General features: G+C 45.2%; 5 protein-coding genes and 1 long non-coding RNA gene across 12 annotated transcripts; all 6 read right to left on the reverse strand.

The window, feature by feature from the left end:
• Nucleotides 1–25: 25 nt before the first annotated feature.
• On the reverse strand, nucleotides 26–1,176 carry LOC136185386 (uncharacterized). Of its 2 annotated transcripts, XR_010669518.1 has the most exons (5): nucleotides 1,091–1,169; nucleotides 987–1,036; nucleotides 822–933; nucleotides 575–716; nucleotides 26–518 (listed from the first exon to the last, which is right to left on the reverse strand). It is a non-coding gene; the product is annotated as an uncharacterized lncRNA (long non-coding RNA). The 2 variants fall into 2 exon arrangements; XR_010669517.1 differs by having other exon boundaries at nucleotides 987–1,176.
• A 217-nt stretch (nucleotides 1,177–1,393) lies between these two features.
• On the reverse strand, nucleotides 1,394–4,245 carry LOC136184201 (eukaryotic translation initiation factor 2-alpha kinase 1-like). 2 transcript variants are annotated; one of them, XM_065971053.1, is made up of 17 exons: nucleotides 4,174–4,245; nucleotides 3,949–4,122; nucleotides 3,864–3,889; nucleotides 3,706–3,810; nucleotides 3,581–3,654; nucleotides 3,415–3,523; nucleotides 3,277–3,357; nucleotides 3,117–3,225; nucleotides 2,809–3,059; nucleotides 2,654–2,753; nucleotides 2,503–2,603; nucleotides 2,309–2,450; nucleotides 2,161–2,255; nucleotides 1,977–2,114; nucleotides 1,826–1,921; nucleotides 1,667–1,773; nucleotides 1,394–1,604 (listed from the first exon to the last, which is right to left on the reverse strand). In XM_065971053.1, the coding sequence occupies exons 1-17, from the start codon at nucleotides 4,181–4,183 to the stop codon at nucleotides 1,532–1,534; spliced, it is 1,791 nt and encodes a 596-aa protein (XP_065827125.1). In that variant the 5' UTR covers nucleotides 4,184–4,245; the 3' UTR covers nucleotides 1,394–1,531. The 2 variants fall into 2 exon arrangements, with proteins under 2 accessions (XP_065827125.1, XP_065827126.1); XM_065971054.1 differs by having other exon boundaries at nucleotides 1,590–1,773.
• Nucleotides 4,246–4,349: 104 nt separating this feature from the next.
• On the reverse strand, nucleotides 4,350–6,903 carry LOC136184203 (ankyrin repeat, PH and SEC7 domain containing protein secG-like). 4 transcript variants are annotated; one of them, XM_065971056.1, is made up of 4 exons: nucleotides 5,767–6,273; nucleotides 5,254–5,716; nucleotides 4,790–5,193; nucleotides 4,350–4,556 (listed from the first exon to the last, which is right to left on the reverse strand). In XM_065971056.1, exons 1-3 carry the CDS (start codon nucleotides 6,264–6,266, stop codon nucleotides 4,834–4,836), a joined length of 1,323 nt encoding a protein of 440 aa, XP_065827128.1. In that variant the 5' UTR covers nucleotides 6,267–6,273; the 3' UTR covers nucleotides 4,350–4,556; nucleotides 4,790–4,833. The 4 variants fall into 4 exon arrangements, with proteins under 4 accessions (XP_065827128.1, XP_065827132.1, XP_065827131.1 ...); XM_065971060.1 differs by lacking the exon at nucleotides 4,350–4,556 and adding an exon at nucleotides 6,818–6,903 and having other exon boundaries at nucleotides 4,651–5,193; nucleotides 5,767–6,225; XM_065971059.1 differs by lacking the exon at nucleotides 4,350–4,556 and having other exon boundaries at nucleotides 4,651–5,190.
• Nucleotides 6,904–7,859: 956 nt separating this feature from the next.
• On the reverse strand, nucleotides 7,860–9,219 carry LOC136184204 (uncharacterized). 2 transcript variants are annotated; one of them, XM_065971062.1, is made up of 10 exons: nucleotides 9,186–9,219; nucleotides 9,078–9,125; nucleotides 8,993–9,018; nucleotides 8,826–8,939; nucleotides 8,701–8,774; nucleotides 8,541–8,639; nucleotides 8,401–8,481; nucleotides 8,230–8,349; nucleotides 8,005–8,172; nucleotides 7,860–7,953 (listed from the first exon to the last, which is right to left on the reverse strand). In XM_065971062.1, the coding sequence occupies exons 1-6, from the start codon at nucleotides 9,187–9,189 to the stop codon at nucleotides 8,579–8,581; spliced, it is 327 nt and encodes a 108-aa protein (XP_065827134.1). In that variant the 5' UTR covers nucleotides 9,190–9,219; the 3' UTR covers nucleotides 7,860–7,953; nucleotides 8,005–8,172; nucleotides 8,230–8,349; nucleotides 8,401–8,481; nucleotides 8,541–8,578. The 2 variants fall into 2 exon arrangements, with proteins under 2 accessions (XP_065827134.1, XP_065827133.1); XM_065971061.1 differs by lacking the exon at nucleotides 9,186–9,219 and having other exon boundaries at nucleotides 8,541–8,643; nucleotides 9,078–9,151.
• Nucleotides 9,220–10,279: 1,060 nt separating this feature from the next.
• On the reverse strand, nucleotides 10,280–15,704 carry LOC136184202 (DBH-like monooxygenase protein 1 homolog). Its single transcript, XM_065971055.1, has 15 exons — nucleotides 15,296–15,704; nucleotides 14,732–14,918; nucleotides 12,521–12,664; nucleotides 12,289–12,468; nucleotides 12,155–12,232; nucleotides 11,917–12,096; nucleotides 11,759–11,861; nucleotides 11,530–11,699; nucleotides 11,420–11,477; nucleotides 11,278–11,363; nucleotides 11,187–11,225; nucleotides 11,067–11,126; nucleotides 10,876–11,003; nucleotides 10,677–10,824; nucleotides 10,280–10,620 (listed from the first exon to the last, which is right to left on the reverse strand). The coding sequence occupies exons 1-15, from the start codon at nucleotides 15,406–15,408 to the stop codon at nucleotides 10,417–10,419; spliced, it is 1,878 nt and encodes a 625-aa protein (XP_065827127.1). The 5' UTR covers nucleotides 15,409–15,704; the 3' UTR covers nucleotides 10,280–10,416.
• Nucleotides 15,705–16,184: 480 nt separating this feature from the next.
• Nucleotides 16,185–20,121, reverse strand: LOC136184395 (DBH-like monooxygenase protein 1 homolog). The gene is made up of 16 exons (XM_065971286.1): nucleotides 19,996–20,121; nucleotides 19,437–19,490; nucleotides 19,123–19,365; nucleotides 18,354–18,497; nucleotides 18,123–18,302; nucleotides 17,990–18,067; nucleotides 17,753–17,932; nucleotides 17,595–17,697; nucleotides 17,366–17,535; nucleotides 17,254–17,311; nucleotides 17,116–17,201; nucleotides 17,019–17,057; nucleotides 16,908–16,967; nucleotides 16,723–16,850; nucleotides 16,524–16,671; nucleotides 16,185–16,467 (listed from the first exon to the last, which is right to left on the reverse strand). Exons 1-16 carry the CDS (start codon nucleotides 20,119–20,121, stop codon nucleotides 16,312–16,314), a joined length of 1,953 nt encoding a protein of 650 aa, XP_065827358.1. The 3' UTR covers nucleotides 16,185–16,311.
• Between the last annotated feature and the right edge of the window lie 226 nt (nucleotides 20,122–20,347).

The raw sequence follows: 20,347 nt of genomic DNA on the forward strand, positions 1-20,347 counted from the left end.
CATGCTCAGGACCCCGGAGCAGTTTATGGCGTCTATGGCGTCTTGCCCAGGACGCTCTCCTAAAGAAAAAAAATAAGAAACGGAAAAAGAGAAGAAATTCGCCATACCAGCCTGGCTCTTCCGCATTTTTCAGTGCTTTTCGCCTCCGCTGCATGTCTGCCTGATGCTGTACATCAAAATCAGTAGGCAGCCCAGGTATATTTCGTTTTGGGCGTCGTTCTCCTAGAGAGACTACCAATGAACATAGTAGCCTCGTCTGGAAATACATGCCGTGTAAGTTGGGCAGTTTTCCTTCTCGGGGCCGCACAACCGTTTCAGCAGTTGGTATAGGCCTACCCAGGAGACGAGACTGTTTAGACGTTATTGCCTCATGTCCAGGAGGCATACAGGCACTTTAGGAGACCGCATCTATACAAATTGAGATGCAAATCCCCGCGGTCCGGCAGCTGGACCGATCCGTCTTGCCGAGGACGTTGGGACCTCGGTCTCCTCTTCGTCACTTCCGGTTCCATCAACAACTACAAAAAAATATTAGCGGTATAGAAGGATCAGATTTGGTGAGATGTACATGTACTTCAACGCCTTAGTGCACGGGACTACCAAGTCAAACCAATAGCGGAAAACCTGAAACGACGCAAATTTTGTCCTATTTTTAGTAGCTCTTGCTTGCATCAGTATATCGGAAAGGAGAAGCACTTTGTAGTGTCCCGTGAGATCTACAGAAAAGGAAGAAAAAGCAGATGAAAAATGAACTCTGACACCAGATATCTTGTCAGACCACGGATTCTAGAATCCGTGGTCAGACCAAGCGGCAATCTCACAGAAATCGGAAGGGGCGGCCGTTGACTGCAGTCGATCGGCGACCAGAGAGAGAGACGGCCAAATATTTGAGAGTGCCTGTATCGCTTTTGAGTTGATCTCGGTCCTCGTAGCCTGCGAGGAAGCGAGTTAGCTATAGCTTACACGAAACGACGTTATTCACTCACCCGAGTGAAACATCTTGTTCTGTCGCGTCATCTCGCCGCATGTTGATGCGCTGCGACCGTGACAATACTAAAGATCCTCAAAAGGAGTCCCACAAAATTTCTACCTTCGATGAGAGAGCGCGTCAAAACGTGACTGGGTGCATAATCGCTCGACGAACGCGAGTGGAAACGGCTAAAGGTCAACTTCGGAATGCTGTAATACGGGACACGCAAAAGAAGAAAGTGCTGAATTTTAGAAGCTGCTACCGCGGTGCAGGAGCTGCAAAATGATGGAGAACCCGTTAGTTCGGAACGAACGCTGTATGATTGCCTGGGATTTTTAGTATTTAATTAATTAATTAATGATTGCCTGGGATTTTTAGTATTTAATTAATTAATTAATTAATTAGTATTTATTGGAAGGCACACGGTATTTTATGCCTGCTACTTTTTGTACAATAAAAGGAAGCTCCAATACAATTATGACGCCATGACGTAACGACCCCCTCCATATACTGTATTTACTATCCAAACCTTGCTTCGAGGTAGCAGGCAAATTTCTTCTCCTAGCACAGGCATATACATAGGATTGCATAGAGTGCTCTTCGGCAGCCACGAAGCGACGGCAATGTGATCTGTCTATTTCAATATAAAAGATGAAGCATTTAGTAATAAAACATAATTTTCATTTTGTATTTAACTGTTCGCGCAATTTACTGATCAGTCTATCTTTCTCCAGAAGCAGATCTCGCAGTTTTGCCAGCTCAACGTCTTGTTGGGCTATTCTTTTCTCGAGACGACTTACAACCTGCCAAAGCGTTTTCGAAGCACAGGACACGCGCCTCGACTACCCACTGTACCTTGTCTCTGGTGTGAACGAAGTCGAACTTGAGCACAGCACTCGGATTGGGTCGTTGAAGCGGATCCTTTGCAACAAGCTGCCTAATAAGCTCACTCTGCGAGTAGGTCAAGAGAATGACGAACAAATCTTTCCTGAAAATTGCAACTCACTTGCTGTGGCCACGTCGTCGCGAGACTGCTAGGAATCTTTCCCAAGCGAACGTCAGACAGTATCTTAGCCCTCTCCATAGCCGTTTGAAACGGGTAGAAGAGCTCGGCTAAGACGACGCCCAAGCTAAACATGTCAGCCTAAAGAGACGATAGAGAAATGACCGTGAAATCCGTGTCGCAATACTTGGGCATCGTAGTAGTTGCCTTCGAGTTGCTCGGGCGGGGCATACGTCGAGGTTCCAATGCCAGACGTTGGAGTCACAAATCCGTCAAAATCTCCTTGAGAAAAAGCATTAGAGACTCAGTTAGAGCAGCCGTTATGCTACATGTACCTCCGTCTGTTGATACTGATGAAGATAATGACGAATAATCCGATCTGTCCTCTTGATCATCTACGACTATTTCTTCCCTTGCTAGACCGAAGTCTCCAATCTTAACACTCCCATCGGATCCGTGAAGAAAAATATTGGCAGGCTGAAGCAAAAAATTAATTTCAACCCCTATATATATATACGCAGCAAAGAACCTTAATATCCCTATGCATTAGACCGTGACTATGCAGATAATCGACGCCTTCGACAATCTGCCTAAAGATTGAGTTGCACGTGACCGACTCTACTTGAACGCCTAGCAAAATTCGCAATAATGCTTAATTAGAGATTGTACGTGTTACGCACATGGAGAAATTGAGCTAATATCTTTGTTTCTCTTAGCAAGCCACTGACGCAGGGACATGTCACATAGCTGCATCTGAATGAAGAGAGCCAGACGAGAAGTCTAAGGAAAGAAAGCAATGCAACTAATGAATCGAAGTGTGTAAGAGAGAACCTACAATTTCCACTCCATTTCTAGCCGAATTTTTCCACAGTTGCAGCTGTCCGCTGGCTTGGGTCCAACTTGATAACGAGCCGTCGGATTTGACATTCGTCACGTTACTCTCCGATAGCAAAGCACTCTGCGATTCGGTGTCTTCGAATTCGCTCTCTTCGACTTCCGAAAAGCGACCGACGCTGCTGCCTTCGAAAAAGATGCCGTCCTTGTCCGACGGTTCTTCGAATTGTATTGATTTTTGCCTCGAGACTCCTAGACACGGATCGCTGACTCAAGAAATAGACGACAACACGCGCAATAGTACAGTACCACTCGCTCTCGCGTTGAATTGCAACGCCACTTCTTCGACCCACGCAGAGTGATATCGCACAATCCTGGGATGGTCCAAAGAGGCAAAGATTTTGACCTCTCGCATCACCTATGCAAAATGAAACGTACATAATTATAAAGATGTACAAATATATTATACTTTTGAAAAAGCGGCAGTTGTGACGTTCTTCAGTCTGATTTTCTTAACGGCGTACTCCTGACCATCTAGCCTATTACTCACCTGGCACATAGATCACTAGTTAGGCGACAGCAGCGTCGTGAATCGAATATTATTTACACGGTAAACTTTTCCAAAGCCGCCTTTGCCTATGACACTTAATCGCATAAAATCCTTAGCAAAACGAGAAAATCCCAGCGCTGGCATCGCTCTATCCACAGATATTTGCCTAGATAAAAGGAAACGTAAGCCATCGTTTATACAGATCAATACGACAGACTTTGACCTATTTAGCTTGAGGGACTTGAGCGACTTCATCTCAGCGCAAGCACTAATCACAGCCTTTCGATCCGGATCATCCTATAAAGTGCTGATTTTCTAACGAAAGGAGGGAGGATGCCAAGTTCATACACAAACAATTCGAACAGATGACAACAGCTGACGAAGTAGACGATCCAAGGAGGTAAGATGTGCCGAAAAGCGTTCACTCTCAGTCATGTCATGATCTAGATCTCCCTGAACAAAAAGGAGACTGCATAGCTCTAATGAATATTTGACGATTGGCTCACGTTTGAGCACAGCATTTTGCGCCACGCTAAATGATACGAAACAAAGCATTTCCTTATTGCATAGTCAGTACGTCGTTTTACTCGCCTTGAAATGCTTTTTGCCTCAGAGACGGGTTTCTGCCCATGATTTCGGCTACAAATTCCCCAAGGAGCATTGCAAGACGATATGAATTGGAGTCTTTCTGAAGGGACAGGGCTGTAGGGAGAGCCAGCGCGAAGCAATCGGATGCTGTAAAACACGACGGGACCTCTCCTTCTTCTACAGACAACGTCGGGTTATCAGAACGATTGACTCATTGTACGAGACGACCTGTCGTCATCCTGGGACGCAATCAAGGGGACGCAATGATGACTCACTCATTTTGAAGAGTTTGGAGCAATTTTACCGCGCGCTAGACGGCGATCAAACTCTGTCTCTGATCGAACAGAGGAACCGATCGAACCGCAATGATATTTGTGATATCGAACATGTATTCACAGTTCAGTTGCTAGGTGAAATATCTGATTATATGATTCGCCTAATGTGGAATTACTATATATCTACTAGTATACTGTGTACTAATTCTGGATGCCCTTCTCGCCGTGTTTCAAGTTTGCTTTAGTGTACACGCCTAATATATAGTGTCACCCTCTTACTAGTGGCTTCGTCACGCCCCTAATTTTGACTTTAATTGCCTTGCTGTAGAGTCGGGCCTAAACAATCATATAAAAAATTATGACTATACTACACTCCAAAAAATGAATAAATGCAAAGAAACGAACGCGCTCCCCTGACTTCTGTACGAAGAACTGTACTGCTCATTCTATTTTACCACCGTGATTTTACACGCTATCGAAATCCTCCGCTATAGACATGCACAGGCCTTATGTTACTTGTCATTGCACTCAGAAACTAAAAGGAGGTTAGGTTTTTTATTCTCCGTTACCTTGACGCTTGAAGTTTCGATTTCATCAACTTCACCTAGCCTTGTCAAAGTTTCATAGCCTGTGTGGTTCTCTGTAGACTGGCGGAACTTGTCGTGCTTGGCGGGACCCGTTTTTCGAATCCTTTCTCCAGTTCCTGCTGCACAGTTTCTTTTACAACTTTTTTGAATCGTTTTTCCATTTCCTTCGTTTCATGACGCACTGTTTCCTTTACAAATTTCTCGAATCGTTTTTCCATTTCCTTCATTTCACAAAGTACACTTTCCTTTACGTTACTCTCCATAATTTTAAATTTTTTCTTAACTTCGTGACTGTAATCAGCCACCGTTTCACAAACTTCGAGGAGCAACGACGTTTTCAATGACGCTGGATAATCTGGCAGGACTTTTCCTTTCTCCCGCGTCTGCTGAAGAAGAATGGAAGGTCAGAATTTATCTAAATTACACGTATTCGCATGCAGTTTCACCTCTAAATGATCTTCAAGAAGACGCACGGCCTCTTTTTGTTCTGCTTTTTGAGCCATTTCAAGTGGTGAACCGTCAAACGTCTCGCCTAGAGGATCAGCTCCTTTCGCCAGCAGTAGCTTCACGCAATCGGTTCTATTGTATCCAGCAGCATACCACAACGGTGTTCGTCCCCAGTTGTCTTTCTTTTCAACAGAGACGCCCCAATCTAAATTCATTTTGACCATTTTGACGTCGCCCCGCCAAGCAGCAGAATGAATGGCTGCGCAAACCCAAACTATGCAATCTGGATTGGCACCGATTTCCAGAAGTTTTAGACATTGATCTATGGGTTTCTGCGTTCTGACAGACCACCAGAAAAGGCAGTCTTTCCAAAATTGTAGTTCTGTTTCCTCCATTGCTTCCTCGGCAGCCCCAACGCCGCACTGTAACAGCATATCAGTAAAGTAAGAAATGGGCGACGCTCTATAGAAAACTATAACTTATTCTACGTTCTCAATGCACAAAGGACTTACTTGGATTTTCTCTGAATTTGACTGACCATGTACGAGAAAATTTTGTTGGTGAAAGTCCAACTGCTGCTACACGTTTCCTGGACGTCTGCTCTCTTTGATACGAGATACTCTGCAATGTCGTGACGTTCTAAAAGCAGACTCCAGAACAGTGGAGAGAGCCCAAAATCGTCTTTCAAATTAACGATGTTTGTTCTGCAACTGATAGATACGAACAGTTTAGTCGTATCTTCGCGATCGTAAAAGATGGCTCTGTGCAGAGGAGACTTGCCGATAACTCTGACTGATAGGTCAACCGCTTCTTTGACCACGTATTTGCAAATGTCGTTTCGGCCCAAGTACACAGCCCAAGAAAGTATCTCGCAAAGACACCTTCCGTCTTCTCTGACGCTGTTTCTTTTTGATCTGGTGTACCATCGTCGAAACTTTTTGACAAAATCAACGGACAGAAAGCAGAGACCCCTAAAAAAACGAAGAACTCGTATGTTTTGCAGCTGCTGCATCGATCAAAATAGTCAATTAGTTTCAACACGTGGTCATTAAAAGGCAAGTACATGACGGGACGAGAATGTCGGGTAATTGACGGAAAGCTGCAGCCAACTGCAACCACTGCAACCACTACCTGCCTAGCACGTGACGTAGGTACGTGACGCATATTTCGATTAGTCTGGGGGCCAGACCTCTTCGCTCGTGGAGGAAGAGGCTCTGGTCACCTGCGCACACTCAGTCTGTACCGCCGCACTGTACAGTGCATGCGGCCCAATCAGCGCGCTTGAATTCATTGAGTTAGTCTATTTATAGTCTGAAGCCAAGACTATAGCTTTCGATGGGGACTCTTGGGGACTCGATCTACAGCTACTAAAAAAAAAATTTAGTAGGTTTGAGTCGCGCACGTCGGGCCTTCTGCAAGCGCCTCATATGATATATGTAACGTTTTCGAGTCGCCTCGCCATGGTACTGTATGGCTAGTACAGTAGGACGGGCGCAGTTTGGGTGCCAACATAATGAAATCATGAGAGGCTTTCAGCAAATCTACGGCGTAGACTTAGCAAACCTGGGAACGATTCGTTCATCCGACATGCTGACGATCGATGGCGATTGGGATGGTTGTCGCGAACTTGGCCGTAGAGTGCAGTCGTTTCACGTGACTTTTCAAACAAACTTACTGTGAAGTCACAGATCGGGACTATTCTAAAACAGCAACGCCCAGTGATGTAAGGTGCTTGCGCAGTCGCGAATTAAGTTCAGATAGAGAACCACCCTGACAACGGCCCAGTAACTCAATTAGCAATTTTCAGCACAGCTTTACGACATTATACACCAGCATACAATGATTAAATTTATTGTGTATTGTTTGCGATGCTTTTTCATACCAAGAGGGCGCAATAACTTTCTGTTCTAATATGTAGTCCTTTTCTAATATGGTACCTTCTAAGATGGCAACATTTTAGAACAGGGTCTATTTTAGAACAACCTCTTTTCTGAGTGCATAAGCAGATGAAGACTCGTGCTAGTCACCGCCTACCGTGAAAGGCCTGCATGCGTGCACGTTGGTACCGAGTCTGTTCTAATAGAGTCCTGTTCTAAAATGGTGCTACCAGGCGGCGACTAGCATGAGTCTTCATCGGCTTATGCACTCAGAAAAGAGGGGGTTCTAAAATAGACCCTGTTCTAAAATAGTGCCATCTTAGAAGGTACCATCTTAGAAAAGGACTACATATTAGAACAGAAAGTTATTGCGCCATTTTCACCCTCTTGGTATGAAAAAGCATCGCAAACAATACACAATAAATTTAATCATTGTATGCTGGTGTATACTGTCGTAAACCTGTGCTGAAAATTGCTAATTGAGTTACTGGGCCGTTGTCAGGGGTGGTTCTCTATCTTAACTTAATTCGCGACTGCGCAAGAACCTTACATCACTGGGCGTTGCTGTTCTAGAATAGTCCCGATCTAATATAGTGACATCACACTTACCCTTCCTATCGAAACCGAAACAGAAACAAAGTCTCCAACAAACCATTTCATTCAAGCTAAACATGTCAGCCTAAAGAGACGATAGAGAAATGACCGTGAAATCCGTGTCGCAATATACTTGGGCATCGTAGTAGTTGCCTTTGAGTTGATCGGGCGGGGCACACGTCGAGGTTCCAATATGCCAGACGTTGGAGTCACAAATCCGAAAATCTCCTTGAGAAAAAGCATTAGAGACTCGGATAGAGCAGCCGTTATGCTACTTACCTCCGTCTGTTGATACTGAATCTAGCAAACCACTCTGGCTGCGATTCGGAGTCTTCGAATTCGCTCTCTTCGACTTCCGAAAAGCGACCGACGCTGCTGCTGCCTTCGAAAAGATGCCGTCCTTGTCCGACGGTTCTTCGAATTGTATTGATTTTTGCCTCGAGATTCCTAGACACGGGTTGTTGACTCGAGAAACAGACGACTACACGCGCAATAGTACAGTACAGTGCACTCGCTCTCGCGTTGAATTGCAATGCCACTTCTTCGACCCACGCAGAGTGATATCGCACGAGATTCCTGGGGTGGTCCAAAGAAGCAAAGATTTTGACCTCTCGCATCATGCACCTATGCAAAATGAAACGTACATAATTATAAAGATGTACAAAAATATTATACTTTTGAAAAAGCGGCGGTTCTGACGTTCTTCAGTCTGATTTTCTTAACGGCGCACTCCTGACGATCTAGCCTATTGCTCACCTGGCACATACAGTAGATTAGTTAGGCGACAGCAGCGTCGTCAATCGAATATTATTTACACGGTAAACTTTTCCAAAGCCGCCTTTGCCTATGACACTTAATCGCATAAAATCCTTAGCAAAACGAGAAGACAATCCCAGCGCTGGCATCGCTCATATCTGCCTAGATAAAAGGAAACGTAAGCCATCGTCTGTACAGATCAATACGACAGACTTTGACCTATTTAGCTTGAGGGGCTTGAGCCACTTCATCCCAGCGCAAGCACTAATCACAGCCTTTCGATCCGGATCATCCTATAAAGTGATGATTTTCTAACGAAAGGAGGGAGGATGCCAAGTTCATACACAAACAATTCGAACAGATGACAACAGCTGACGAAGTAGACGATCCAAGGAGGTAAGATGTGCCGAAAAGCGTTCACTCTCAGTCATGTGACTCATGTCATGATCTGGATCTCCCTGCACAAAAAGGAGACTGCATAGCTTTAATGAATATTTGACGATTGGCTCACGTTTGAGCACCGCATTTTGAGACACGCTAAACGATACGAAACAAAGCATTTCCTTATTGCATAGTCAGTACGTCGTTTTACTCGCCTTGAAACGCTTTTTGCCTCAGAGACGGGTTTCTGCCCATGATTTCGGCTACAAATTCCCATTGCAGGACGATATGAATTGAAGTCTTTCTGAAGGGACAGGACTCACTCATTTTGAAGAGTTTTGAGCTCTTTTAACGCGCGCTAGACGATGATCAAACTCTGTCCTTCTCTGATGATGGATCCGTCTCTGATCGAACAGAGGAACCGATCGAATCACGGATACAACTATGATATTTGTGATCAAACCATAGATATCGAACATGTATTCACTGTTCAGTGGCGAGGGGAAGTATCTGATTATATCACTAGATAATGATGGCCCGTTGTTAGCCATCATGTGATCCCCGAACACCCTTAGCACGGTTTCCGATCTCTATTAGTGCCTACAGCATGTGCATTATGGGCATCACATTGCCTAACCACACCTTTATCTGCCCGGAAATATGTACTTCTGTTAAAATGGGAATGGGGCACCTAGTTGCTATGCCTTTACTCCACAGATTTCTGGTGTTCTATTTACATGTGTATATATCAAAAGAGCAATTCACCTGTCGAGTAAAGGTGATACAGAGCTACTCTTCCCTGGCCCCCCTCGGGTGCATGATCAAGTGGCACGTTATCAGCTCGCAGTTGAGTTTGCGTGCTGCGAGCGAAGCTCGCAGCACGACAAACCCAACGTGCTCCTTTACTGTGTTCCCTCGATGAGCGTTACTAATAAAGCTCAATTGTTATGTGCCAGTTATGTTTAACAGTAGCCTATGTAATATGCCTACATACGTACTCGTTCCAGAAAACTTTGTACACAATCCGGGGTTACTATCTATCTACTGTGACGTCACCTTTTTGCTAGCAATTGCGTTCAAAATACGGGAGAGTATGACATCACAATGACTGTGATGTCATAAAGGCACCTGTGTGTGTGATTGGCCTAAGTGCGATTGTGACGTCAGGGTATACCGACAGACAGACAGAACCACACTTTCAGATTTTGCCCGATCACATTTGAGAGCCCCTCCCACCAGGGCGCGCGCGGGCTTTGCCCGCGCGCGCCCTGGTGTTCGGGGAATAATAATGATTCGCCCAATGTGGAATTACTATGTACTGTGTATTAATTCTGGATGCCCTTCTCGCCGGCCGGCCAGCCCTGTTTCAAGTTTGCTTTAGACCTACGTGACACGCCTAATCTAATCAGGCAAACGGTTGTACTAATACGGATAACCGAATATTCCGATTAGTCTACTAGATCAGCCACAGCATTGCAACAAGTACAAACCAGAAAAAACAAGAAGCAAAAGCGCCATCAAACACAAAACATGAAAGAGCGTTCCAACATTGACTCAGACGTAAAAGATCAATGCAAACAAGATAATCAACGTAACAAGAGAAACGTTGGCGACGCAACCCCTGCCGGTGGGCGCAGCACTGCCGGTGGGCGCAGCACTGTTGGTGGCACTGTCGGTGGGCGCAGCAGTGCAGGGTGCAACAGGTGCCTGTGTAGGAAGGGCTGTCACACCTTCGGGCAAATGAACGTTCTCGGTTGGCTGAAAAAATACATGTTTCTAATTCTACAGTTCAAGTCATCGACAAAATAGCATACTATGATAAGGGCGTCATCAAGACTGGCACATTCTGCTGTTCTATTGGTGATCGACCAAAACTTATCGTAAGCAGCCTGAGCCCCAGGTAAACTGAGGTTGAAATTTTTGAGGTCACTAATTCTGCCTGAGCCTGGAGCCCAGTTGTTGCTATAAATAGATAAGTAGTATTATAATATATAGAACATGAGTGGAACCAACCTGTGCGCCTCCGCTGCTAAATTATTGAGGGAGACGTCAGGAATCTTGCTCTTACAATTGTGGAGGGCCACATCCGGATAATAAGAAATAAATGCAAGGCAAAGCTCTTCCCCCGGGTTGAGTCCACCCTGTCAAAAAGACGGTTTCAGTCTTCGAGTTTTTAATTAAGGCATAAAAACGCACAAACTTACAAAGGTGAAGTGAGTCCTATCACTTGTATCATATGTGCACACTGTCTGCAAAATGTCGCCCTGAAAAAGGTTGTTTTTCTATATGAGTGCTTGTTCCTGTAGTAGTGCAACTTGACTCACCGGAAGAATTTTGGTTGGTTTGATAGGCGCAGCTACGTCCTAAGAGCATGAAATAATAGAAGGTTCATTTGCAGGTACGCTGACGCTTCACCTGATATAAAAAATCGTAGTTGTCGTTTCTGTCAATTTCAGGCAACTCAACACCGTTTCGAATGTGCTTGACTTTCATAGCCGTTGCTGCAAAAAAAATCAAACAGTATCAGATAATATGCCTTCACCTCCTCAGTGTATACTCGTTTCGTGGGCGTGTAAGAGTGTGTTGATGACAGTCACTCCTTCACTTGGAAGAGCCTAAAAATGAACGTCGATATTGAATCAGTTTTTTCTGTTTTACTATACTTACAGCTGCAGTACAAGTTGATGTGCATATGTTCGTCACAGTTATAGCCTTCTTCCCCGGGGCAAGAAGCAACGAATCAGAATGGTCAAAGTGACCAACCGACATTAGAGCCGCTTCGTATTTCCTGCTAGCCGTCGTGTAATAAAATCGAATGCCGGAACTATCAACAATGCCTTGAAATACATGAAAACTTTACAATTGCGTCTAGTCCTCATTATCTGTTTCAATTTACCGGTCAGGGTTTTCGGATTTTCGTACCGAATTTCTAAGACAACTGTAAACAAGTTGCTGTTGCCTCCAAAAGAAACTCCAACGTCTGGCGGATAACGAACACCCTAGGAATGCACTGTCTCAGTAATCATACGTGCAATCCTCCTGTGCTATAATTACCTCAGAACCCGCAGCGTATCCCGCTATAGGGACTGCTCCCAAACACTTTGTTACGTCTTGCGGAATGGGTGCTGGCCCACAGAGTCCATTATAGCTAGTCAAATTGGTAATATTGCTGCATTTGTAAACGATGATGTGATTGATAATGTTGCCACCAGTAGTCTTGATAATGGGATCGTACTGAAATGAAGCAAGAATGTAAATCTGAATAAAGTTATTACATTTAGTCTTAACTTACCCCAACAATTTGAGCTGCTTTCTTTGGAAAAGTAATAGATTTGCACCAATACAATGTTGGTACAGGAAACGGCCGAATCTAAAAGCGAGTACAGTAGTGTATTTGAGTTACGATTAAATAAATTTCGAATGAACCATGTCAACGGTCACGTCGAAGCTCTCAACATCATTGGGCAAAGGCGTCTTGCTACTTCCGACTCCTTTGAGCAAATTTAGAGTCATTGATCCTCTTTTTGTTTGACTATTGTAATTTAGAGACTCTGGTGACACGGGATCGTTTGCGTCATAGAACCACAGCACTCGCGTAGATCCAATCTGTTCCAGACAAAGGAATAAATACTATTTGTCAATGTGCTAAAGAACTTGCTTCAAGATCTCTGTCTTTCGGTTCACAGGCTCTTATTCGGCGCTGAAATTCAAGTGTCGTGACTTGATTCGCCTCAGACGAAGACGTCAAATTAACGTTCTGAATTGGATCAATGGGTAGACGATCACCCATGGCAAATCGATCCTAACGTGCAGAAAAATATTAGAAACCACCGGAAAGCTTATTACGTCGTCCTCTGCATCGGTCCTCGACATCTGGACGTCGCCACTAATTTAGTATAGGGTATCTACCACCAAAATCCTCATGCCCTTTCATTTAGAGAACAGAATAAACAAAAGAAAAAGCATTTGGTGCAAAAATGTTTAGGCTTCGTCTACTATATAGAAATGCAACCGTATCGATCGTCAGTTGTGGGAGCCGGACAGAACCTGACTGTGCTGTTTTGTTTTATACAGCCCTCCAAGGGCCCAAAACGGAGGAAAGTTTTGAGGACCGGTTTTCTGAAAGATTTAGTTCGCGCACGCGCAGTTTAGCCAGCCTCCAGCCTATTCGGAGACGACCTCTCCGCGCGCTACTGGGCGTGGCGCGATCTGCTAATCCACAACATGAATCAAAAATTCGTGGGTACTCAAATGAAAGTTTTTGCTTTTTTCCTCACGTTTAGGCGATAACGACATCCTACCAAGGCCTCTGGACCTTACCTTAGCCGAAAACATATCGAAGAACACGCCTTTTAATTCTGATTGGCTAATGCTCACTTAACCGCGAGCGTGCGCAGTGAAAGTTTGTCCTGCTGGCGCGGCGCTGGGTCTTACTGTAGAACGTCGGTTCCTTTGGGATGCGACAGCCAATCACAAAGCGAGCAGTGGCTCCCACTGCTCAATCAGCGAACGCGACTAATTATGTGATTAGGACAGCGTAACTCAATTAGCTCGATACAACATCTACACTGTAGCCTCAAGATGGACGTCGAACTCTTTGAGATCGAGCGCTTGCACCGACAGGCCGCGACTTTTTGCTGGCAGACCAAGATTGCTTTTCGAAGTGTCCCACCCACGTACCCGGCCGCCTACGCTAATTTCACAAAGGAACCGACGTTCTACAGTAAGTTGCCCAGACCCTCTCCCAGCGAGGCGCCACGCCCAGTAGCGTGCGCGGAGAGGGTCTGTATTGGGCTCAATTTTACCCAGCGAACCTTATTTAGAACGCATACCATGTAATGAACTAGATAATGATGGCCCGTTGTTGGCCATCATGTGATCCCCGAACACCCTTAGCACGGTGACCACTTCTTTACTCTATTAGTGCCTACAGTATGTGCAATTATGGGCATCAGATTGTCTAACCACGGCGTGCTTATATTTATCTGCACGAAAAAATGTACTATTTGATATGTCATGTGAGGATGACACAGAGCTACCCAACACCTCTGCCCCATCGAGTAATTGTGCATGCAACGTGTCAGGGGAAATTTATCAGCTTGCATGACCTGCTGGTTAGCTACCCTCCTTCAGGTGATTGTGTCATGAGGCACATTATCAGCTCGCAGTTGGGTTTGCGTGCTGCGAGCGAAGCTCGCAGCACACAAACCCAACATGCTCCTGTACTGGGTTCTCTCGATAATGTGCCCCGTTATATGTACACTTAGTTCTAATATTTATCCGCGGTGATGTGGGTAATGTAAAATGCATAATCTGCCTGAGCATCTGCCTGTTCCTTCTTGAAAACTTTTGATCGCGATCCGGGGTTCTTATCTACTGTGACGTCACCTTTTTTGTTCAAAATACGGGAGAGTGTAACATCACAATGACTGTGATGTCATAAAGGCACCTGTGTGTGTGATTGGCCTAAGTGCGATTGTGACATCAGGGTATACCGACAGATCACGTTTGAGAGCCCCTCCCACCAGGACGCGCGCGGGCTTCGCGCCCTGGTAGGAGGGGAATATGTATTCAAATTTTTATTGCCCACGCCCACACTTAGCGGATGGCGGCTACGCCCCCGGCAAAGACCCCCGGCCAGGGCCCCCGGCCGGACCGGTCGCATTTCCTTCCTGCTCCAGCCAGGCCCTTCTTCGGATCTGCATCCACTCGGATGCGTAGATAAGATAATGCAGATCACGGAGAAGGGCCGGCTTCATTGGAACGCATACTCAGGAGAGAAGATTGACAACGCCCCCCGCGAATTCGCACAACAAAGTCGCACTAGAGGTTGCACCGCGGCGCAGAGAATGTCGCAGACTGAGCGTACCTGCAAATAACCTTTGCCGTTCGCTACCCATCCCGTTACAACGTCTGAGTTGGGCACATTGCCATCAGGCGATATTCCGAATCCAATCCAGCCAACGGCATTTGCTTGAACAGCAAACGAGGCGACTCCTTCGTCGTGGTCAACTTTCCAATACAACCAGTAGTTCTGATCTTCATCAAGGCTTGTACTAAAAGAATATTTCACCGCAAGCTCGTTATCTCGAGTCAGAGCACAATCGGAAAGCTTCAACAAAAAGAAGCACGCGTAAAGAAGACGAATGGCTGCCATGATATTGTACGCCGGGGAACAATGCCAAGACTGCTTGAGCCCCCGGATGCGTTGATAAAGGTGAGAGCATAGTTAGTGTATACTATCTATGGTGTCCTGTGGGAGTGCTGCACTTGGGTAACCCTAATATATAAACTAATAGGAATGGCTGAGCCAACGTATGGTAAACAGTTAGTAAGGCAAAAGAAGCGAGATAGATTAATTAAGAAGAATACATGCTAACAGCTAGATACCGAAACATAAATAAACTCAGTACCTTGCAGAATAACACCTTACTTTTCAGAACGTTCCGGAACGAAATACTTAGGATAGGTAACTGCTGCTCTGTCTCTTGATCTTAGGCGACTTGAACGGATGGCTCCTGAATCCCCGATCCATCTCCTCTTCATTGTTCAATAAACGGGAAAACGACGCTGGGTCACAGAGCCAGCGAAACGCAGTGAGCAAATCCTGCAACAGCGATGAAGGAAAGGCATTTCTCGACTGCAGTTCACTGAGTTCAGTAACACCTGTTAGACCAGGGATACTAGACAATTGTCTAGTATCCCTGGTTAGACGAGCTAAAACAAAAAAAGGCGGCATCTCCTTCTTCTGCAGATAGCTTCGGGTTATTAGAAGAACTGACTCATTGTATGAGACGACTTGTCGTCATCTCGGGACGCAATCGGGGGAAGCAATGCTCATTTTGGCAGAGTTTGGAGTTCGTTTAACGCGCGCTAGCCAGATCAGCGGTGTTCGAACCATAGATGTATGAGAGAACCAGAGATCTCTGATCGAATCACACTACGAGAGCGAAAATGTATTCACTTCAGTTGCTAGGTGAAATATCATGATTCGCCTAATGTGGAATTACTGTGTACTAATTCTGGATGCCCTTCTACAGGTTTGCTTTAGACCGTACGTGTGCCCAATCAATTGAATTGCAGTTTACTTTGCCGCCTTTCAAGTTGACCGTACGTATCATGCCTAATTAAAATAATAGCGTTAGCCTCTCCTACTTACTAGTCCTTTTGACTTGCACTGCAGCTGTCATATAGATGCGTGAAGGTCGTACTCTTGACTGCTGACTAGAATATTTTCCCCAGAGTAACCTTGAATATAATCCTTTCCGGAGAAGCTGTTTCCTGTCTTGTTCTGAAGGTTGCCTACCTAATATCAGGCAAACGGTTGTACTAATAACACGGATTTGTCTACTAAATCAGCAACAGCATTGCAACAAGTACAAACCAGAAAAAAACAAGAAACAAAAGCGCCATCAAACACAAAACATGAAAGAGCGTTCCAACATTGACTCAGACGTAAAAGATCAATGCAAACAAGACAATCAACGTAACAAGAGAAACGTTGGCAACGCAACCCCTGCCGGTGGGCGCAGCAGTGCAGGGTGCAACAGGTGCCTGTGTAGGAAGGGCTGTCACGCCTTCGGGCAAATGAACGTTCTCGGTTGGCTGAAAAAATACATGTTTCTAATTCTACAGCTCAAGTAATAGACGAAATAGCATACTATGATAAGGGCGTCATCAAGACTGGCGCATTCTGCTGTTCTATTGGTGATCGACCAAAACTTATCGTAGGCAGCCTGAGCCCCAGGTAAACTGAGGTTGAAATTTTTGAGGTCACTAATTCTGCCCGAGCCCGGAGCCCAGTTGTTGCTATAAATAGATAAGCAGTATAATAATATATAGAACATAAGTGGAACCAACCTGTGCGCCTCCGCTGCTAAATTATTGAGGTAAACGTTCGGAATCTTGCTCTTACAGTTGTGGAGGGCCACATCCGGATAATAAGAAATAAATGCAAGGCAAAGCTCTTCTCCCGGGTTGAGTCCACCCTGTCGAAAAGAAGTTTTCGGTTTTTGAGTTTTTTGAGGCATAAAACGCAAACGTACAAAGGTGAACTGAGTCCGACCACTTGTATCATATGTGCACACTGTCAACAGAGTGTCGCCCTGAAAAATTTTTTTTGCTAATAGTACTCCTGTAGTGAGACTTGTACTCACAGGAAGAATTTTGGTTGGTTTGATAGGCGCGTTTGTTGCCTACGAGCATAAAATAATATACCGGTGAGGTTCATTTGCAGGTACGCATACGCTTCACCTGATATGCAAAGTCGTAGTTGTCGTTTCTGTCAATTTCAGGCAACTCAACACCGTTTCGAATGTGCCTGACTTTCACAGCCGTTGCTGCACAAAAAATAAACAATAACAGATAATATGCCTTCCCCTCAGTGTATACCCGTTGCGTGGGCGTGTAAGAGTGTGCCGATGACAGTCACTCCTTCACTTGGAATAGTCTAGTAATGAACGTCGATAATAAAAATCAGTTTTTTCTGTTTTACTATACTTACAGCTGCAGTACAAGTCGATGTGCATATGTTTGTCACAGTTATAGCCTTCTCTCCCGGGGCAAGAAGCAACGCATCAGAATGGTCAAAGTGACCAACCGACATAAGAGCCGCTTCGTATTTCCTGCTAGCCGTCGTGTAATAAAATCGAATGCCGGAACTATCGAAAATGCCTTGAAATACATGAAGAATTTACAATTGCGTCTAGTCCTCATTATCTGTTTCAATTTACCGGTCAGAGTATTCGGATTTTCGTACCGAATTTCTATTACAACTGTAAACAAGTTGCTGCTGCCTCCAAAAGAAAGTCCAACGTCTGGCGGATAACGAACACCCTAGGAATGCACTGTCTCAGTAATCATACGTGCAATCCTCCTGTGCTATAATTACCTCAGAACCCGAAGCGTATCCCGCTATAGGGACTGCTCCCAAACACTTTGATACGTCTTGCGGAATGGGTGCTGGCCCACAAAGTCCATCATAGCTAGTCAAATTGGTAATATTGCTGCATTCGTAAATAATGAGGTGATCGACAATGATGCCACCGGTAGTATTGATAATTGGATCGTACTGAAATGAAGCAAGAATGTAAATCTGAATAACGTCATTACATTCAGTCTAACTTACCCCAACAATTTGAGCCGCTTTCTTTGGAAAAGTAATAGATTTGCACCAATACGATGTTGGTACAGGAGGCGGCTGAATCTAAAAGTGAGTATAGTAGTACTTGCGTTACGGATTAAATAAATTTCGACAGAACCATGTTAACAGTCACGTCAAAGCTCTGAACATCATTGGGCAAAGGCGTCTTGCTACTTCCGACTCCTTTAAGCAAATTTAGAGTTATTGATCCTCTTTTTGTTTGACTATTGTAATTTAGAGACTCTGGTGACACGGGATCGTTTGCGTCATAGAACCACAGCACTCGCGTAGATCCAATCTGTTCCAGACAACGAAATCAAATAAATAGTATTTGTGCTATAGCACTTGCTTCAAGATCTCTGTCTTTCGGTTCACAGGCTCTTATTCGGCGCCGAAATTCAAGTGTCGTGACTTGATTCGCCTCAGACGAAGACGTCAAATTAACATTCTGGATAGCATCGATGGGTAGACGATCACTCATAGCAAATCGATCCTAACAGTGCAGAAAAATAGATACATCTCTGCAGCCTTCCAAGAGATGTGCCCAGAAAAGAGTTTTATTTAGTACGGGGCGTCGTAATTTAATTAACTACAGCAATTGCATCGAACGTAGACTACCGACTCATGTATAGAAGCCCCCCCCCCCACAGACTCTCCCAGAGCAAGTGCCCCGGAAGTGCTCGGGAGAGTCTTGGATCGTCGGCGGCCGTGGTTTTCTGAAGATTTAGTTTGCGCACGCGTACTTTAGCCAGCCACCAGCCCATTGGACTCAGCGAACTTTATTTAGAAAGGCATATAATGAAATACGTGATGGAATTTTAAATGACCACGCCCACACACTGTTGGCGGCTGCCGCCCCCAGACCCCAAATGACCGATATTTCCTTCCCACGGGCCTGCGCCAGCAGGGCCCTTCTTCGTGATCGCGGATTATGAATCCGCTCAGATATCTGGCATAGATAGATATGCTGATCACGGAGAAGGGCGCGGCCGGGCTTCATATGCATGCGAACGACAACGCACCGCCGCGAAGTCGCACTACAAAGTTGCACTAGAGAGGTTATGTCGCAGTTGGTCGCAGACTAGGCGTTCTCTAAACTCGGCCAGGTCTGAGCGTACCTGCAAGTAACCTTTGCCGTTCGCTACCCATCCCGTTACGACGTCTGAGTTGGGCACATTGCCATCAGGGGATATTCCGAATCCAATCCAGCCGACGGCATTCGCTTGAACAGCAAACGAGGCGACTCCTTCGTCGTGGTCAACTTTCCAATACAACCAGTAGTTCTGATCTTCATCAAGGCTTGCACTGAAAGAATATTTCGCCGCAAGCGCATTATCTCGAGTCAGAGCACAATCGGAAAGCTTAAAGAAAAAAAAGCACGCGCAAAGAAGACGAGTGGCGGTCATGCCTAATGTACGCGGGTAAACAATACCAAGAATGCTTGGGTCCCGGACTGTGGGAGTTCTTGTGGAGTGAAGGTACGGCACTATAATAACCTTAATATACATATGTATGTACTCATAGGAATAGCTGAGCTCACGTATGGTATCCAAGAGCCTAAAAAAGTAAGGCAAACGAAGCGAGAGAGGTTAATTCCTCAACAACTTCGAAGACCGACGACGTTTTCAGTGACGCTAGATAATCTGGCAAGACTATTCCTTCCTTCCTTCCGCTTCTGCCGAAGAAGAATGGAATGTCAGAATTTAGCTACATCACATGTATCCGCATGCAGTTTCTCACCTCTAAATGATCTTCAAGAAGACGCACCGCCTCTTTTTGTTCTGCCACTTCAAGTGGTGAACCGTCTCGCCTAGAGGATCAGCTCCTTTCGCCAGCAGTAGCTTCACGCAATCGGTTCTATTACATCCAGCAGCCTACCCCACAACGGTGTTCGTCCCCAGTTGTCTTTCTTTTCAACAGAGACGCCCCAATCTAAATTCATTTTGACCATTTTGTCGCCGCCCTGCCAAGCAGCAGAATGGACGGCTGACCCAAACTATGCAATCCGGATTGGCACCGATTTCCAGAAGTTTTAGATATAAAGCTATGGGTTTCTGCGCTCTGACAAACCACCAGAAAAGGCAATCTTTCCAAAATTGTAGTTCTGTTTCCTCCATTGCTTCCTCGGCAGCCCAAACGCCGCACTGTAACAGCACATCAGTAAAGTAAGAAATGGGCGACGCTCTATAGAAAACTATAACTTATTCTACGTTCTCAATGCACAAGGGGCTGACTTAATTGGATTTTCTCTGAATTTGACTGTCCATAAAATTTTGTTGGTGAAAGTCCAACTGCTGCTACACGTTTCCTTTTCTCTTCGATTACGAGATACTCTGCAATGTC

Source organism: Oscarella lobularis, chromosome 3 (assembly GCF_947507565.1).
Source record: "Oscarella lobularis chromosome 3, ooOscLobu1.1, whole genome shotgun sequence".
In the NCBI taxonomy this organism is placed as follows: Eukaryota; Metazoa; Porifera; class Homoscleromorpha; order Homosclerophorida; family Oscarellidae; genus Oscarella; species Oscarella lobularis.

Coding starts and splice junctions, on each gene's coding strand:
- LOC136184201 (XM_065971053.1), bottom strand. Junction 3,655..3,705: donor CATCTGTTCGAATTGTTTGT/GTATGAACTTGG, acceptor AGCACTTTATAG/GATGATCCGGATCGAAAGGC. Junction 1,922..1,976: donor CGACGACGTGGCCACAGCAA/GTGAGTTGCAAT, acceptor ACCTACTCGCAG/AGTGAGCTTATTAGGCAGCT.
- LOC136184203 (XM_065971056.1), bottom strand. CDS start 6,266: ATGCAGCAGCTGCAAAACATACGAGTTCTTCGTTTTTTTAGGGGTCTC. Junction 5,717..5,766: donor CAAATTCAGAGAAAATCCAA/GTAAGTCCTTTG, acceptor AGTTTTCTATAG/AGCGTCGCCCATTTCTTACT. Junction 5,194..5,253: donor TTCTTGAAGATCATTTAGAG/GTGAAACTGCAT, acceptor ATTCTTCTTCAG/CAGACGCGGGAGAAAGGAAA.
- LOC136184204 (XM_065971062.1), bottom strand. Junction 8,940..8,992: donor TCAAAATGCGGTGCTCAAAC/GTGAGCCAATCG, acceptor CTTTTTGTGCAG/GGAGATCCAGATCATGACAT. Junction 8,640..8,700: donor AAGCCCCTCAAGCTAAATAG/GTCAAAGTCTGT, acceptor TTATCTAGGCAG/ATATGAGCGATGCCAGCGCT.
- LOC136184202 (XM_065971055.1), bottom strand. CDS start 15,408: ATGAAGAGGAGATGGATCGGGGATTCAGGAGCCATCCGTTCAAGTCGC. Junction 12,469..12,520: donor CGAAAGACAGAGATCTTGAA/GCAAGTTCTTTA, acceptor TGTCTGGAACAG/ATTGGATCTACGCGAGTGCT. Junction 10,825..10,875: donor TTAGCAGCGGAGGCGCACAG/GTTGGTTCCACT, acceptor ATCTATTTATAG/CAACAACTGGGCTCCAGGCT.
- LOC136184395 (XM_065971286.1), bottom strand. CDS start 20,121: ATGGAGGAAACAGAACTACAATTTTGGAAAGATTGCCTTTTCTGGTGG. Junction 19,491..19,995: donor ATCCGGATTGCATAGTTTGG/GTCAGCCGTCCA, acceptor AGGTTATTATAG/TGCCGTACCTTCACTCCACA. Junction 17,698..17,752: donor GATACGCTTCGGGTTCTGAG/GTAATTATAGCA, acceptor GTGCATTCCTAG/GGTGTTCGTTATCCGCCAGA.